This window comes from Fundulus heteroclitus, chromosome 4, assembly GCF_011125445.2.
Source record: "Fundulus heteroclitus isolate FHET01 chromosome 4, MU-UCD_Fhet_4.1, whole genome shotgun sequence".
In the NCBI taxonomy this organism is placed as follows: domain Eukaryota; kingdom Metazoa; phylum Chordata; class Actinopteri; order Cyprinodontiformes; family Fundulidae; genus Fundulus; species Fundulus heteroclitus.
Window position 1 is genome coordinate 21573026 of NC_046364.1, and position 17697 is coordinate 21590722.

General features: G+C 37.8%; 1 protein-coding gene across 3 annotated transcripts in view; it reads left to right on the forward strand.

The window, feature by feature from the left end:
- Nucleotides 1-16173, forward strand: part of LOC105916397 (protein unc-13 homolog C) — a 181036-nt gene extending 164863 nt beyond the window's left edge. For all 3 annotated transcript variants that reach the window (XM_021309664.2, XM_036136264.1, XM_036136263.1), the window contains 4 exons: nt 3337-3484; nt 10092-10184; nt 12336-12495; nt 14536-16173. In XM_021309664.2, the coding sequence (XP_021165339.2) occupies nt 3337-3484; nt 10092-10184; nt 12336-12495; nt 14536-14821 (687 nt within the window). In that variant the 3' untranslated portion in view covers nt 14822-16173. The remainder of the gene's footprint in view (nt 1-3336; nt 3485-10091; nt 10185-12335; nt 12496-14535) is intronic.
- The last annotated feature ends 1524 nt before the right edge of the window (nt 16174-17697 follow it).

Genomic DNA, 17697 nt, shown 5'->3' on the forward strand with positions numbered 1-17697 from the left:
ATATTTCAGTTTAAAAATATTTTATCCATCTGAGTGGGCATGTGAAAAACATTTTGACATGTCCAAAACTTGTCAGTTTTCAAGATGGATGTATGGATGGAGGGAGGACCAGACGTCTAGTATGAAAAGCAAGAGGGGACACAATATGAAAAGGAGAGAAGACAGAGATGTGTGTGTTTGCCAGAGGCAGGTTGATATTTTAGGCCAGCGAGTCGTCTGTCTTTTATGCCAGTGGCAACACTATATCCCTTCCCAGCTGGGAAAAATTACACATAATCCAAGATCCAGTGCTAACCTCCAAGATCTTTTTTTGTTCTGTACCAGTGAGGATTTTTAATTTTTTTTTTAATTTGTTGGTCAAACATTAACTGCAATAGATCGGGTAAACATCTTTCCAGGGCACATAACAAGATGAGGCACAGTTTTTGCAGACAGATGTGGGTTCTCCTTACCTGGATTTGTGTGGACAAATTCTGTAGACTGCCTAAAACTAGAAAAGCAGGCCAAGTTTATATTATGCAAGCCAGCAAGCAAGTCAATGGCCTAACAGAAAGAAATATTTGAGGCTCTGATAAAATAGCTTGAATTAATTAAGATTGAAGCCATTTAATCACATATTGTAACATTTGTTTGTTGCCTTAAACAGATTCTCATGAGATAATTAAAAAGTTGAACAGGATATTGACATTCTGGTTTAGTGTTTATGATCTCCTCTTCTTCCCCCACCTCTGACTCATCCCTGCACATCAGACTATGTATAGTTCATGGGAAGAATATGTTGATTTTATTTTATGACTCATGAGTCATTCATGGGTAAGAACACAGTGCCGCCTACTGTGTTGGAGTAACTGAAGTCGTGACAGGACACCAGTCAAAGAAATAAGATATTTACAAACATCTAGTGTTGCTATGTGTGATAAAGATGTAGTTCAGATGCTGCTTGCCACCCATGCTGACTTTTATCTGTCGGCTGTTTGTTTTTTTTTTTTTTTTTTTCTGTCCAGAGCCTGTGGAGATATCACACTTCAGATGAATCTAAATAACTTGGGAATATCATCAAAAAGTCTTTTCTATTTTAGTTGAGCTCAAAAGTAAAAGTCATATATTGCATAGCTTTATTAGTTAGAGAGATACATTTCAGATGTTTATTTCTGTTAATGTTGATGGGTATGACTTACAGCTAATGAAAAATTTGACAAAAGACAAATAAAACAAACATTTTCAATACAAAAATGTTGATTTACTGAAATGTCCATTATATCCACTCAACACTTGGTCGGGGATCCTTTAGCTTGAATTACTTTATCAATGCAGCGTAGCACGGAATTGTAAATGAAATGTACCTTCAAGTACTGTACAGTATATACTATTTAACACTTTATCTAGTCCAGAGGACTCCAAAGCGCTTCACACTACATTCAGTCATTTATCCATTCACGCGCTGATGGCGGTGAGCTACTTCTGTAGTCCTGGGCAGACCGACAGAAGCGAGGCTACCATACATCGCCACCACCGGGCCCTCTGACCTCCGACAGCAGGCAAAGCAGGTGAAGTGTCTTGCCCAGGGACACAACGATCAAGACGGATCGGAGCGAGGGGTCGAATCAGCAACCAGCCTGTTCTAGGACAAACTCCCTAGCTCCTGCGCCACTGTCGCCCCAAGGCAACCAGCGTGTGGCGTTTATGTGAGGTGTTAGTAAACCCCAGTCTGCAAAACCAGGTCACCAGCAGGCGGTCACTGAACCTTCACTGGGTGGAGAAACTTTACACGGGAGATCTAATAACTTGGATCCTTCACTCTTCCTCCTGATTTGGACCTGGATTTTCAAAGAAAATACAAACTTTATATTCTTTGAAAAGCAAAACTTTGGACCACCAAGCAGTAGTCATACCCCCCCCCCCCCCTTAACTTGAGTAAGACGCTTCTGAAGTTGTCTGATTCAGTAGTGACCTAACACGAGGAATATGACAGTTGATGTCCTGGTTAAGTCTGGCGGCTCTTGAGACATTGATTCCAGCTGCAGTACACACCTTCTGAATCTGCTAAACTGTTGAATGATTGGATTGTTGTTTTCTTCACAATCCTCTCAAGGCTGCTGTTATCTCTGTTGCTTGTGCACCTTCTGCGGCCACACTTATTTCTTCCGCTACTCATCTTTCCATTAATGTGGTTGGACAGAGCACTCTATGAACAGCCATCTTATTTAGCAGTGACCTTTTGTGGCTTATCCTCCTTGTGGTAGGTGTCCGTGACTGTGTGCTAAATGACACACAGTCAAAAAAAAAGAAGGTCTCAACATAATGTCTCTATTCTAAAAACCCTGTATTATTGGCCCTTCAAAAATGTAATTGCCTACGAAACCGAATTATGTGTTTTAAATAGCTGTAAGTCATACTCTACAGACTTAGAAATAAACATTAGACGTGTCTATTTGTTTTCAAATTTTTTAAATGAATTCTGAAAAAAAATATAAATATACACGTTTTTGTTAATATCATTAATATCATCTTTATTGTCATTGCAACATACATTCAAATGAAACTTGTCCTCTGCATTTAACCCATCCCCCTGGGAAGTAGTGAGCTGCTGCTGTGCGGCGCTGGGGGAGCATCTGGGGCTAAGGGTCTTCCTCAGGGAGGCTGTAGCAGTTTGTGAGATGTACCAGGAACCTTGTAGCCCCTCCAGGATGAAAGCACCCTGCTCTCTAACCACTAGGCCACCACTCCTCTTTTGCTGTTCTTATTCATTGAGATGCATGTACTGTTTTCTTTTTATGTTAGATCATGATTATCCTTTCTTTCTGTGGATACTATATTGTCTTCATGCTCTCTTAATAGTTGTCATATGACATTAATAGCTATTACAGTTAAATAGTGATTGAAAACATAACCACAACACATAAAGGTAAAAAAAATAATAATGTCGCTAAGCTCGAATGTTCACATTCTGCCCACCTTTCTTTCTTAATAAGTGTCTGCCCACTTTTCCCATGTAGCAGTAGAGACAGCATTTAAACAGAAAGCGAAGCTGTGTTTATCCTCAGCTACCATGCTTTTCAGCACAAAAAGCACTTTAGCTACCCAGGCAGCAGCTTCAGATGCAAATGCTTAGTAATTAACTCCCGAAGCAGCTATTAATGTATTTTCTTCCCTGGCCTGTTGCATTTAAAGAGTCATATTGTCCAAATAATCCTGTCTTATTTATCAGGCAGTTGTAATTTGCTGTTCTGCAAAAAAACTTTGAAGACATTTTCATTCTGAGGTTACTTTTAAAACCCTGTGTTTCCTTTGAGGAGCAAACTATAATGGAGGGATCTCTCATCTTTTTTGTTGCAGCAATACTTCCATGCTGGTGGGAATGGACTGAAGAAAACCTTCCTCGAAAAGAGCCCTGACATGAAATCCCTTAAATATGCTCTCAGCCTTTACACTCAGCCTACAGATGCCTTGATCAAAAAGTATATATGCACCCAAAGCTCTCAAGGTAAGGTACACATTCGTTAAAAAGCTAATTAAGAAGCAAAAATGCCTACATTGTAATGGATGATGCTGGTGAACCCAATTTTCAATCAAACACAGAGTTAAAATTTGAAAGGTTTATTGAAAGGGATGAAGAGTGGAAGGTGAGGCAGACAAGCAGGACCAGACTTGATGAATAATGGCTGAAGGTGTAGGCAGGAAGGGATGAGCAGGGGACCAGAAGCTGCAGGTAGTGATAGACCAGAACAGGTGATGTGGACCGGGGAACCACCAGAATGGGCAGTTCTATCTGGAACTGCAGACAGAACTGCAGCATGCAGACACAGGCAACTTTGTTCAGTGAAGCAAACAGAAGATTCCAGCTGGCTGAGCACACAGGAACAGGCACATCACACGAGATGAGGTGAGGTGAGGCGTTCTGCCTGTGAGTGGATGACTGAGGCAGGTATCTGTAGGCAGGTGAACAGGTGAGCAGAGTTGACAGTAATTACCTGTAGCAGGTGGAGCTGATGAGGGCTAATTGACTGGTGTCTCAGAGGTGACAGGCTGATAGGACGGTGGCTGATTCAAGTCCAAAATAAACTAACAAAATCCTAAATCACGACAGGAGTACGGAGTGTATCTGGATTGATTTGATTATATATATATATATATATATATATATATACATATATATATATATATATTTGATTTTATATATATATATATATATATATATATTTGATTTTATATATATATATATATATATATATATATATATATATATATATATATATATATATATATATATATGTATGTATGTGCTCTCTTATTTGACTTGGTTTTCTTGTACATTGCTTTGAGATAATTTAGCTCTAAATAAACTAAACTGAATAAAGTAGAAATTTTGGAATATACCAGGCTCTCATGCTGCATGTCGTTTAAAAATGTGCTTATACTAAGGCCCCAAGGAAGGTGGAAGCGGTGAAGGTGATAAATAGAAGACAGGTTGGAATTTGTAGAGCATACTTTCATATGGGACCTAATAGCAGATATTCCTATATAGCGACTTCCTAAGAGCATGTATTGTTGTTGCTGTTCTACTTTATTTCTCTGTTATGTTTGCCTAGGCGATTATTTCTGAGTGGGGAAAAAAAAGACCATTTCCCTTTTTTCTCCAGTTGTTTTACTTAAAGCTCTGCTGTTTAAAATTTGATCGCTGCAATTCCAGTCAATCCCATCGGTGTTAGATGTAGTTACATTATAGTATTTGTATCATCGTTATGCATTTAGTTCTGTGTATTTATTCTTCTCCACAGCTCCAATCATTTGTCTATGACACTGTGAAAATTGCTAAGGTTTTTGTAGTCCCTTAGCCCCAGACATTGAATTTAATTTTCTTTTTCACATTTTTTATATTCTAAGCACATAAAAGCACTGTTTTGATAAATGTGTTGGTGTAAATCTTCACCCCCCCCCCCCCTCGGTTAGGTTTTCTCTCTGTCATCATGGACCTCATTTATTGTTGTCTCACTTTTCTGTCTTTGTACGGCCCCCCCACCCACCCACCCACGCCGCATATGGAGCACTACATAGGCAGTCATCACAGGAGCAGGAAGGCGGTGGGAGAAGGTTCGTCTGCCAGGCAGCCAAGCAGGCTAACCAGCCACGTTGCTTTCACTGACTGGCAGATGGGCAGGGTTGCACAGCTTTTTTCGCCGTGTGCTATTTTGAGATTGATCCCTGTTTCTCCTCTTCCTCCCCCTCTCGGTCTCTCATCCCATTTCACCCCTATCCCAGATTTCTCACCATGCTGTCACTCTTTATCTGATGCGGTCCAATAAGATGCCTGTAAGTGGAGTTAGTGGGGGGCCAGAAGTGCTTTAGGTCAGTCAGTGCAGTGGACATGTACTTCATGTAGCACAGTGTGGATACTTTGTTATTAATTAGCAGTGCCTGTGCTCTGAAAGTGACAACAGATTGTTCTGGTTTGATCTGGTCAAAAGTGCTCTCACAATTTGACAAATTAGAACATCATCAAAACATCATTTATCTCAATAACTCCATTTAAAAAGAAAAAAAACAGATTTTTTTTATGGCCCCCAACCAAGTATTAAATACATATACTGTACACACTACATTAACTTATTTTTCAGTACCTTGAGACTAAATTCTCAAGGTACTTTTTTGGACTTATGTGATATTCTCTTTTGGGTTTTCACTAACTGTGTGAGTCATAACCCACAAATTATTAGAAAAAAAACACTTGAAATATATCATTGTGTAATGAATCTGTATGTGTAAGTTTTTTTGAAAAATATAATTTATGTAATTACCTCATCAATGATATTGCAAATTTATAGACGTACGCGTTGTGTTTCTGTTAACATGATGGGGTGAGGTTTGGTGTCTACCTTAAACTTAGGTGGAATCTAAATGTTTTTATCTCATAGATGTTTGAGTTGAATATTCTACAGCTTCTCCCCTTAAAAGTGTAATGTTAAACAGTGCGTCGGTATGGAGTGGGAGTAACGTGACGGTATAAAATACAGTAAATTGGAATGCAGATCAGATCAACATCTCGTTTCTACTTATCCATTTACTCCTATTATCATTTTTCTCGGTTATAGACATAATACCTTGCTCACTGAACCTATTATTGCATCAAAGAATCTGTTATTGCATGACATTAATCTCAGCCAAACTCTACTCAGAAGCAGAATCAGGTTTAATCACCAAGTTGCTTCATACGCCAAGGGATTTGACTTCGGTTCCACTTTGCTCTCAATTAAAACTGTTTAAGTAAAACTTAAAAAAAGTGAAATAGAAATGTTTTTCTTATAAATAAATGTGAAGTCAACAAAAGAGGGAGAGAGGGTTGGATTGGTGCAAATAAGCATGGTATTGATCAGGCTACAATGTCATATATACAGTACTATATGTTTGATACTACTCCTTGGTGTATTGCACACTTTCCTCTCTTTATTTAATGAATTACCTGCTACTTGTCAAAAAAACAACACAGAATATTTGAACATGTCACCTTATAAATTAAATGTATAGTTGCAGGATTTTGTTGATTTCCCACCAGAGTAGGGCTGAGTGCTGTATCGCTGCCCCTCCCTCAGCATCTCCGGACATCACTTGTATAAATCTCTGGCTTGTGTCTTCATTAGCGGTCGTAATAAGTACAGTGCGTTTGGCACATATTGATTAGTTTTCAGAGCAACACGCCCTTTCATCAACTGAACCGTCTCAAATCTTTCAGTGGTGATCCTCTTTTCTTTCTCTCCTCACTCGGTGAAACAGGAGACAGCTGAAATGGGTGGGACCCCCCACATCAGACAAAGTGAGACACATGGTCAGCAATTCTTTGTTTGTCCCTCCCTTTGATCAAACTGTAATTAAGGCGTCACTGGGAAGGTTGTGCTGCCTAAATAGATGTTTCCTCCTTGAGGCTTGTGTTTTGCTTCTTACTTGTCTCTTCATCTGACTAGTTCATCACCTTCATGCAGTTCCAAAAGACGTTTTGACTGTTGAACATTTTCACATTTAATACAATCAGAACTGTAGTTCTGATTGTATTAAAACACAAATCAGTGGTTAATTCTCAGATGGAAGGAAAATTATAGTTTTTTTATTTTTAACAAATGAAAATAAACATCTACTGGATTGTCATTTCAGATCTACCGGTTTAATTTATCTGTGTTGTAACACTTCCAGCTCTGCGCATATGAAGACTGAAATTTGTATCCATTTGATTTTATAAATACCGCAGGTCTGATTGAAGGGGCCTTTGCAATAGATCATTATCCTTCTATCTAAACCAGTGGTCTCCAATATGGTGCCCCAGGTAGCCCCCAAGACCTTATGTGGTGCCCTCAAGCCTATTAAAAACAATTTGTGTGACATAGTACCCATGAAGTAACTCTCAGTTTCAAAAAGGTTGGTGATCCCTGATCTAAACTATTCTGTTTTAGTTGTAAAATGGTCTCATAATAACAAAATAGTATTAATAGTTGTAGTCTAGTGTTGTCCTGTTGGAAGAGCCACTGTCCAAACCTCCAGAATTCACAGGTTTCCCCCTGATTGCTGAGTGAATAGCGAAAATCTTCCCATCAACTCTGACCAGCCCCCCTTTTGCTGTAGAAGAAAAGTTCTCAAAGCATAATGCCACAACCACTCTGCTTCTTGGTGGGGATGGTGTCTTCCAAAAAGATTAGCATTTTACATGTAGGTGGGAAAGTTTCTGCTTCTCCTTTGGACACTTACCCAGTCCTTCAGTTTAGCTCAAGGGTCTGCAAATCTGCGGCCCTGGAGCTGTATGTCATTTAGGGCCTCCACAGTGGCTCTTTTTAACATTGGCAGTATGTGTATAGAATTTTATGTCAGGATGACACAGATGGTGGAGGGGAAAAAATAAAAAGTCATAAGGTCAAAAATTAAAAAAGTTTTGTTGGCTTAATGTTCACAAAATGTGGAACGTTGTAATGAGGTAACTGTATTTGTTTTAGTCTTTAAAAGTTTCATATTTATTTCTTCTAAAACCTACATTAACAAATTAAACAGCGAGTTAGTTTGTCTAATTACCAAAAAGTGGAAAATAATTTTAGAACTTCATATGTTATCACTTTGTCTATTGGAAAATGTATGCAGGTTTTGTGGAAGTTTATTTAGTAGGAATGAGGGCAAAACACTTTGTGGGATCGTAGACGCTGCTGACCCCTTTGTTCAGGTGGGTCGTCAAGTATTGGTAGGTTTGCAGTTGTGAGATTGTCTGTCTGTTTCTGTGTGATTGATTAAAAGTTTGGGATACCACTGAACTGTCGTGGTGTGGTAGGAGGAGGACCCAAGTGTAGAATGTGGTCGAAGCAAATAAAGTACTTAAATAGAGAAAAAGAAAAAGCCATGAACTGCAACAGGGCTGGAACAGGGCAGAGAACCGAGCAGCGCTATGGGCTCACAAGGAGCAAAACCATTGATCTTGAGGTAACTAGCCAGGAGATTCCAGCAAAGAAAAAATGACAACCAAACAGTATATATATACACGGAGGCAGGGCTAGAGAAATGACAGGCGAACCAGAAGAGCTAATCAGAGAGAATGAGGAACAACTGGGACCAATTAAACAAATGAGCTGAGGAGAGGACAGCAATGAACCGAAGGGAAACATGGAGAAATTCAACAAGGAATTTAATGAAATGCACATAGAATGAAGTAGAACAGAAACCTCTAAAAGAACTCAAATATAAAAAAAAACACTTAAGGAAAGGATAGCATGAGGCAATGACTAAAGAAAGCATGATATAGGAAACTTAAAGAACTATATGTGTCATGACTATCGGTCTGTATTTAACTACTCCCAAACATTATTTCTTCATTATACCAATTGAAATACAAGCAGGTGGACTCCATTAACCTGAAATGGTGTATTGTGGGTAATGTTGCTTGATCTCCACTTTGTGAATGGATATTAGGGCAAAAGTCAGGCTGAATGCAAATATGTGCCAATCTTTCAGAACTTTATTTGCAAACAATTTTAAAAAAAGTTTTTTCCTCTGCCTTTTACTATTTAGTTAAATTTTGTATTATGCTTTATTCACAATAGAATGTGTTTAGGTCTGCCATTGTAGTGTGACAAATTCTTTAAAAAAGTTCAAAAAGAGGAATTCTCTTTTATAGCACCATACAATCAAGATCATTTATATTCCTTTTTTTCTTGACTGATCACTTCTTGATATAGAACAGGGATATCCAAAGTGTGACCCTGGGGCCATTTGTGGCCCTTGAACTGATTTTGTGCGACCCCCAACTCCAGGTCAAGAATGATACAAATGTGACCTGTTTGCAAGTGCAGATTATGGAGACATTTTATTTACAATTAGGGCAGTATTATTACCAACCAATTAAAATATCTTACGAAGAACAATGTTAGGTATGACATGCGGTATTTGTCTTTTTTATTACAAATCTATTTGCACTTTAATTTCATAGTAAATAGGACCACATCTCTTCAGTGACTTTTACCCAAAAGCAGACTTTGGTTCACCCAAATCTGCTTTTAATTAATTTATTAAAATTGACTAAATCCAACAAATGTTTGTCTTTTTTAAGGAGTTTTTATTCTTTATTTTTTGGCTCTTGAGTACTTTTGAAAGGACGACGTTGGCCCTTGTTTCAAAACGTTTTAAGACCCCTAAAGTAGGATATGATATGTATTTAGTCTACCTCTAGTTTTCCATCTCCTGTTCTATGGCTTTCAAAACATACACAATGTGTTTGGTTCCCTTTTCTTCAATTTTGTTTTAATTGTTTTGCCGGAAGTCAAAGGAAAACCGGTTTAGTACTTGCTGTTTTGTTGCAGTTTGTGAATAATCTAGTCTATCCTTCATGTTCTAATCTTTCTGCTTCGACATGGAGAGGTGTTTATACACAGCTCTCAGGAGGTATTTCTGAAAACCTCATCTATGTATATATATATATAATCTTCACCCATCGCTTCGAATTGTTTGCTTGCACTTCTCTTTTTTCCTACTCTCGTTGGCATCCTTTCCATCTTTCTTCCTCATTCAACTCCGGATTTCTTCATGCGTCTCTCTCAAATGTTCCTGTTGCTGTTTTGGTGTGTCTCCAGGTCAGTCATCCAATGGATCCGTGGGGGAGGTGTCAATGCAAGTGACTCTAATCTCTCACCCTGGCACAGGAGAACACAAAATCAGCGTTAAGGGTGAGCTTCCTCCTACACTCAGACCTGCCTTTGGTCCTTTCAAATCAGGACCATTCTCCTCTGCAGATTCAGAGGCAACCGTGGATTACTGAATTGAAGGGACATCCCTGTTGAAATTTTTTTCTTTCAGACAGAAATAGAAGGTGAAACACTTGTGATGGCATACCTAAAGTAATCCGACCTAAAACCGAAATTGTTACAAGAGATTGGCTTGTGGTTTTTTTCTTCCTAAAGTATTAAACGGGGCTAGTCACATACTGTGACTATAATAAAACACAAAAATAGTGTATTTTGTTTTATTTAAAGCTGAATATATGTAAGCATTCGTTCTGGTAGTGTTTACATAGTGCTGTTTCAGCCTGAAAAATATTTTGCATACCAATGTTAGACTGTATCTCCAATATTTTACCGAGTACAAGTTCTGAGTAAGCTTCACCTTTTGCAATTACATATCTGCAAGCATCTTCAATTGCAAAAGGTTCTATGAGACAGATTGTAAAATGCATGCACTGATAAATAATTGTTCATATAATTTTTCATTCGTCATCAGAAGGAAGGATGTAAATTTTAGTGTTTGCTTACCTATCTTATTCAGTATGTGTAATTTAACATTAAACCCACCCTGTAGTGTCAGCTGCATCTATTGTGCCTACCTTTTGCAGGACCATTTGCATTAAAGCTGGTTAACATCGCTGCAATCATCAACAACAGTAACTAGCCAGTAAGGTTACTTTGGCGACATATCTACACAGTCTATTAAGGGGAAAATAACATTACAGAATTAGGAGCTGCTATTTATTGTATAGTTATACCTTTGCCATGATAATATTCGACAAATATCAACCTCCCAAGTTATGATTTCATGGCTTTACATGTTGGCTATTATTTATTGATTATTTTGAGATTCTTTGGTGTGCTAGGTTAGTTATTAGATTATTTTCCATGATGTAAATGGTTTATGTATTTTATTTATTTTTCACATTGAGGGATTATCTGACCATCTGGAAATTAAAAATCAATGCTCTTTGAGTGTCCCAAAGTTATAAGATAGTTGCTAGTGGATATAGACGATAAGACATTCCATCAGTTTCCAGCGTCTTGAGGTGAGTGAAGCATCTGCACTGTGTAAAGTGAGATCTTGTAATGTTATTACTCATATTTTATATTATTGCTGCAACATTGGTTAGCGTTTGTGTTAATGCCGCAGCACTGGTGCATATGTGGGGTGAACATGGTGTGTGAGAGTCGCTGTGCTCATGCAGCAGGATTTGATTTGCTACAACTTTAAATGCACATTGACGTAGGAATTAGTTTCTTATGGCTGCATGTCTTATAATGCCGTAGAAATTAGAGCCAATTGGTGTGACAGGTTATGTTAATCTGAGATTTCCAAAAGACTGCCAACATTTAATCGCTGTCAGAGAAAACCTTCATATCTCCATTTTCCGTCTTTATTTCTTTTCTTGTGAAAATTACTCTGCTGAGGACCCTTCATATCTGTCTGTTTCAGTCTACACTTATCCAGTGAAAACTATCAAAATAACTAAACAGTGTGTATTTACATTCAGGAGCGAAAGTTTTGTTTTTTCCTGATAAGGTAATTTTTTTAGAGGACAGCAGCAACACTTTGTAAATCTGTCACCAGAATTGACAGACTCCTGGATAGGTGTTGAAACGTTCTCAGAAAGAACTGAACAAAAGTCCGGTTGCCACCGATTTAAGCCCGTTTGCTGTTGCGACTACCCAGATAACTGAGAATTTGCACAGGCATCTGTCATGAAACATAAGAAAAAGGGGTTGAAGCTTGAATGGATAAAACAAAACAAATGAACTATTCCTGCTCTCTCTTGCCCCCTGAGTAAACGGTAACAATGATTTGACAGGACCTGATATGTCTTAGATTTTTATTTAAACATCTTTCTACATCTCTGTTGTTTCACTTAATTTTGAAACCACCTCAATTATACTGAAAACTGCTTTTTTAAGTCTTTTTTCCTCAGTAACAGCTTCCACTTCAAAATGTACTGTTGTATATATGACATGTTGCCACTTTACCATGGTACATTAATTTAAAAAAAAATTATCAGATTTTTTAAATCACCAATCAGAGCAGTTTTTGTTGTATCTATAATTGTATCTTTTTCATTTCAGTGGTTGGAGTGAACAACCTCATGTGGCAGACCAACGCAATGTTCCGACCATTTGTGGAGGTCAACGCTATTGGTCCACACCTAGCTGACAAGAAGCGAAAATTCAGCACCAAGACCAAGAACAACAACTGGTCACCAAAATATAATGAAACATTCCAGTAGTGAGTATTAAGTTTTGTTCGGGTTTTGCAAAACATGGATTGTAAAAAAAAAAAACGTAGGAAAGAAGCTGTTGCAGTTTTTTTCTAAATATGATGCAGCAACATAGGATGAGTTATTTTAGCCATCTGACAACATGTCCCTTTATTATCTTACTGGGAGGATCTAACTTAAGCTAATTAAAAGAGCACCTCAATGATCAATGATTTAAAATTCCATCGTTCATTCTGGATTGTTTTCTTCGATTGTTTATTTTTTTGTTTTAAACAACTGCAAGAAAATGTAAGTAACTGCTTTAGGTAATGCACAGAGTTAAGCCACACTTCAGAGAAATGCCGGGATTTTCTGCACTGGTTAAAAATAACTTACTGTGATATTGTACTGGACCTTTATTAAAGGTAACAAAATAATTAGTTGCTACTGTTTTACTTGTACAAATTTGAAATAATAAAGTTTCAGTTTTCTGGTCCTCTCTAGCACATTCCAAAAAGACTTGGATGGGTAATCTATGTATGAAAAGGATGTTTCATGCTCCCTTCACCGTTTCAGCTCAGTGCACCCAGTAATGTCATTTTGAAATATGGGTGTTCTTTTAGAGAAGAATAACCTGCCCATTCAGTAAGTTTATGTAGTTTGCTGACCTTATTTTCTGGGGTGCAAACGTTTCCAAAGCTTCATCTGACCAACTGAAGCCACCTGATTTAAAATCCCATCTCAAAAGCACGGTGCATTCAGTGCTAGGCATGAGGCACCACTTTATCAGCTGATTTTCTTACACTGGTGATCACTCTGGATTGCAAGGGAAAGACATTTGGACAACATCACCTTTGTTTCTTCTTTGTGCTGCTCAGAAAATCCTGGAGAAGTCTGGAAAAAACCTTACTTTTTTCTTTGTCTACTGTGATTTGAAAAAAAAAAATTCAGGTTCACAATTGATTATTGAATTATCAATTGATCTTTACGAAATTTGACCAAACATTCGGTTTTTCACAACAGTTCTTGCTGAAAAGAACTTGGGTTCCATTTTTCTAAAAAAACAATAATATACATCATACCTTTTAACCTAATTATTTTGCATGTTTACCAGTTTCCTTCATAGGGAGAAGTCACAGGTAGTGTGACCCAAAAAATAATTTCTTTGAGAAATCTCTCTGGTTATTTGCATGTTTAAAGCTAACACATTTTTAGAATAATAGGAAATTTAAAAAAGCTTGGGTGTCTAGGAATGATGTCCTGTCTAAGTGAAGATGTTCACTGGCAGAACATGACTCAATTGTCTCATCATTGTCATATGTATAATAAGGAACCTTTTCACTAAGAAAATGTCATCCAGTCATGCATGCTTACTGACAGGTTATATCCAGCTGGGAACAGAGACGAATGTCTGCATCTAAAATAAGCCATATGTTCACTCTGAAATGCAAGTGCTCTGATGAAGATTTGAGGGCTGATTGGGGCAATCTGCAGCCAGGCTCTTCAAATTGTGGAACAAGTACCACTGGTGGTTCTTTGACAGCAATTAGTGGTACAAGGAGGAGATGCTGGTGTTAGTTACTTGCAAGATACATATGAATACAAATATGAATGAACTAAGTGTGATGTTGACCCAAAAAGCCAAAGGCAAGTTGTTCTGGCACTTTTTTCTCCACCTCATCATGAACGTTTTAAAAGAGAACTGCAGCGGAGACATTAATTTGTCTGGGTGATTGGATTGGATTGAACTGACTAAAATTTATAATTTTATAAAGTACAAACTGTCAGAAGTGGAAAGAACCTTTTTACAGTGCTTGTCCGTATGTTTTATATTTGAATCAGCCATATCCTGTTTTCAAGGTCTAGCACAACCTGATTCCCCTACATCTATTTCAAATTTCCAGTGACTTTTTTTCTTAACTTTTGGAACTTAATATTAGTACATTTTAGAAAATATTAGAATTTTAGAGCTTTATCATTTAGGTAACCGAGACTGACTTTATGAAGTTTGATGGTAATGTAAAACAGGATTGAAACCCTCTTTGACCCATTGCTGTTGTTTCTCGCAGTATTCTGAGTAATGAACACGGCCCAGAGGTCTACGAGCTACACATCTCGGTAAAGGACTACTGCTTTGCTCGTGAGGACCGCATCATTGGCATGACGGTCATCCCACTCCGAGAGCTGGCAGAGAAGGGCAGCTGCTTGGCCAATTACCCGTTGGTAAAGAGCATCACCATGGACGAAACGGGCCTCACCATCATGAGGATACTCTCTCAAAGGACCAACGATGAGGTGGCCAAAGAGTTTGTGCGTCTCAAGACAGACACCAGATCTACGGAGGAAGTGTCATAGTGTGGAGTAAATTCAAAATAACATGCAGTATTAAGAGTTGTGTTGTCTTCAGAGCATATAGAGCTGGGGGGGGAGGGGGGAGCATGTTTGCAGCCGCTGTTTGGGATAGACGCTGGAAACAGCATCAGAGTGAGTTCGTCCAAAGAGAAGAGAAGGAGGCCCAAAAGTGGCAAAGCAGCAAGAGTGAGAGTTGTGTTTGTTTGTTTTTTGTGCATGTGCGTAAAACATCTGTTGGAATGTTCATTTTAAAACTAAAGTATGTACAAGTGTTTACTTACCGTATGCTCACTAATAAGTACTATATTCTACGAGTTATTGTAATGAGACATGGATACCTTTTGTACAACATTTAGTCTTTTTGAGCAGAGATTTGTTCCAATAAAGTGCCAAACCAGTGGAAAAAAAAAATTAAAATATATGAATTATGGTGAAGTCAGTATGTTTGAATTTTGCTCGATTATTTTGTCCAGTGTAAGTAATTTTCTGACCGTGTGGCGTTTTGATTGTCGCAAACTTCTTTATTTCCCATCCTCAGTTTTGTTATTTTTTTGGCTTCCCGTTCTTCCACTCTGCACTGTTGTGCATGTCTTCTTCTCAATCATGTCTCTCCCATGATTCCACAGTGACCGCCGAGCAGGGTCCTGTCCCTTGCCTTCAAACTGTTTGTATTTTACGTGAACCTGAGATCAGACCGTGTTTTTTTAAATGGCGATGACTGCTATGTAAACCCTCGTAGATGTTTGTAATTTTATAACCGTGACAATATTGGCAAAAGCCTCCAGTGCTAACAGTCTTAGCAGAAAGAGTGGACATGATTTTTTTTTCTTCTTCTTCTTTTTCTTTACCTTGTCCTTTGGCTTTTTGTTTTGTGTATTTCAGTTTTCCGCTTTCAGCCTTCCTAAATGACCACTGTGAACATGAGCTTTGGAAGGCAAGCTTACATTACATTGCTGACACTTTGATATTATTGTTTAGTTGGGGTTTTTATCTGAAAACTTTGTTCCTGATAAACTGCCAAAGTTATATTAAATATTTGTACAAGAGCAATTCATTACATGTATGAAGACCTATGTACATGTTATCTATTACTTTTTCAAGGCTTAATATTTGATTGTTGATAGGGTGGTACTAAGATATTTTTATTATTTCCTGTGAAGCTGTTTAAAACTATAAAAGTTGCACATATTACTTTACACATTAGTTAAATCAACTTTTATCATTGGAATTATTTTTCTTCATAAAGGAAAGAGTCTAACATTTGGTAAATATGCAACATTCCTATGTATTGCACTGATGGCAAATTGTATGTCATGTAAATATATTTAGTGACATATTGTAAAAAAAAAAAAAAAGTCTACTTTTCTTCTATGTGCATAAAGTTTGTGCAAAAGTGTTATAAACATCCGGGTCATTTTGAGCAGTGTTCCAACAAGTTTGAGCTCTGGCAGATTTTTTATTTATTTATTTTTGTCATTTAATTAGGCCTGGACTGCTTCGGAGTTAATTTTCTAGCCCGAAGTCCTCAAACTATCAATCTTATCTGGTAAATTGGGCCACAACACCATAAAGCCAGGCATTAATCTGAATTATGTAATCACTTTTATTTAAATGCACTATGGTTCCCCCATATCCCAAGTTAAAAAATAATCTACATTTGAACTACAGTGCCTTACAAAACTTTTTCACATTTTGTTACGTTACAGTCACAAACATCAATCAATAGTTGGGGTGTAATGGTACACAAAAATCCCTGGTTGGTACATTTTCAGGTTTTAAATTTACCTTCGGGTACATTTCAAGTAGGCTTGTACCAAGGATAAGGATACCTAGGATAAGAATATATGACTTTTTTTTCACAATTTCTAAAAATATTATCTGATTTTATTAGTTGAATGTCTATCCATTCATTTTCTAACACGTCTATCTCTTGTGGGGTCGCAAGGAGTGCTTGTGCCTATCTCCAGCTGTCAATGGGCGAGAGGCAGGGTACACCCTGGACAGGTTGCCAGTCTATTGCAGGGTAATACAGAGACAAACAACCATTCTTGCAATCACTCACACCTAAGGAGACGGAGTACCTGGAGAGAACCCACGCAAAGAACATGCAAACTCCATTCAGTCAGTCCCAGGGGAAGGGTAGGACTTGAACCCAGGACCTTCTTGCTGCATAGCAACAGTGCTACCCACTGAACCACTGTTTGATTTGGTTGGATTTTTGTCAGTGAAAAAAGTAGGCCTATAAGGAGACCAATGACAATGCATGGATAGAGAGAGTATACAATATAACCACTTGAAAATGGTCAATCTTAATTTTTAGAAATTTCTAAATAAGACTGTTCCCATATTCTAGAATAAAACATGTTTAAATCACTTTAGATTTGTTTTGATATTTAGACACCCTTGTGTCCCTGAATCCTGCAAATTCAAGCTCATAATTCCCTCTCATCCACGGAGAAGCATCACCATTTGGAAGTCAGCTGGCTCTTCTACAGCATCTGTAATGTTTACTTTAAACAGGACATTGTTTCATGTGAGCAATCCAGTTTTGTGCAGAGCAAGCTATGTATCTTATTGCTGCTGAAAGATGCATACAGTCTACCCTTTCTCTACTGTAGCTGCATGAGAAACCTTAATTTTCCCAAATTGTAGTTTAGTGATAGTTGGAAGTCCTCTGTATTTTTTCTTTTGTGTCACGTTTTAAAGTTTAACAACAGAACATTGCATTGTTCCGCACATAAACTTCCTCTAAATGTTCAGGTATGGAATAGCATTGTATTTTTGCCTACACTTGTGTGCTGAACCTCCAGGGCTGTACCAAATATATTAGGTATGAAGACTTGAACCATTGCACCCCTAATAAATAGTAACTAGTTTAA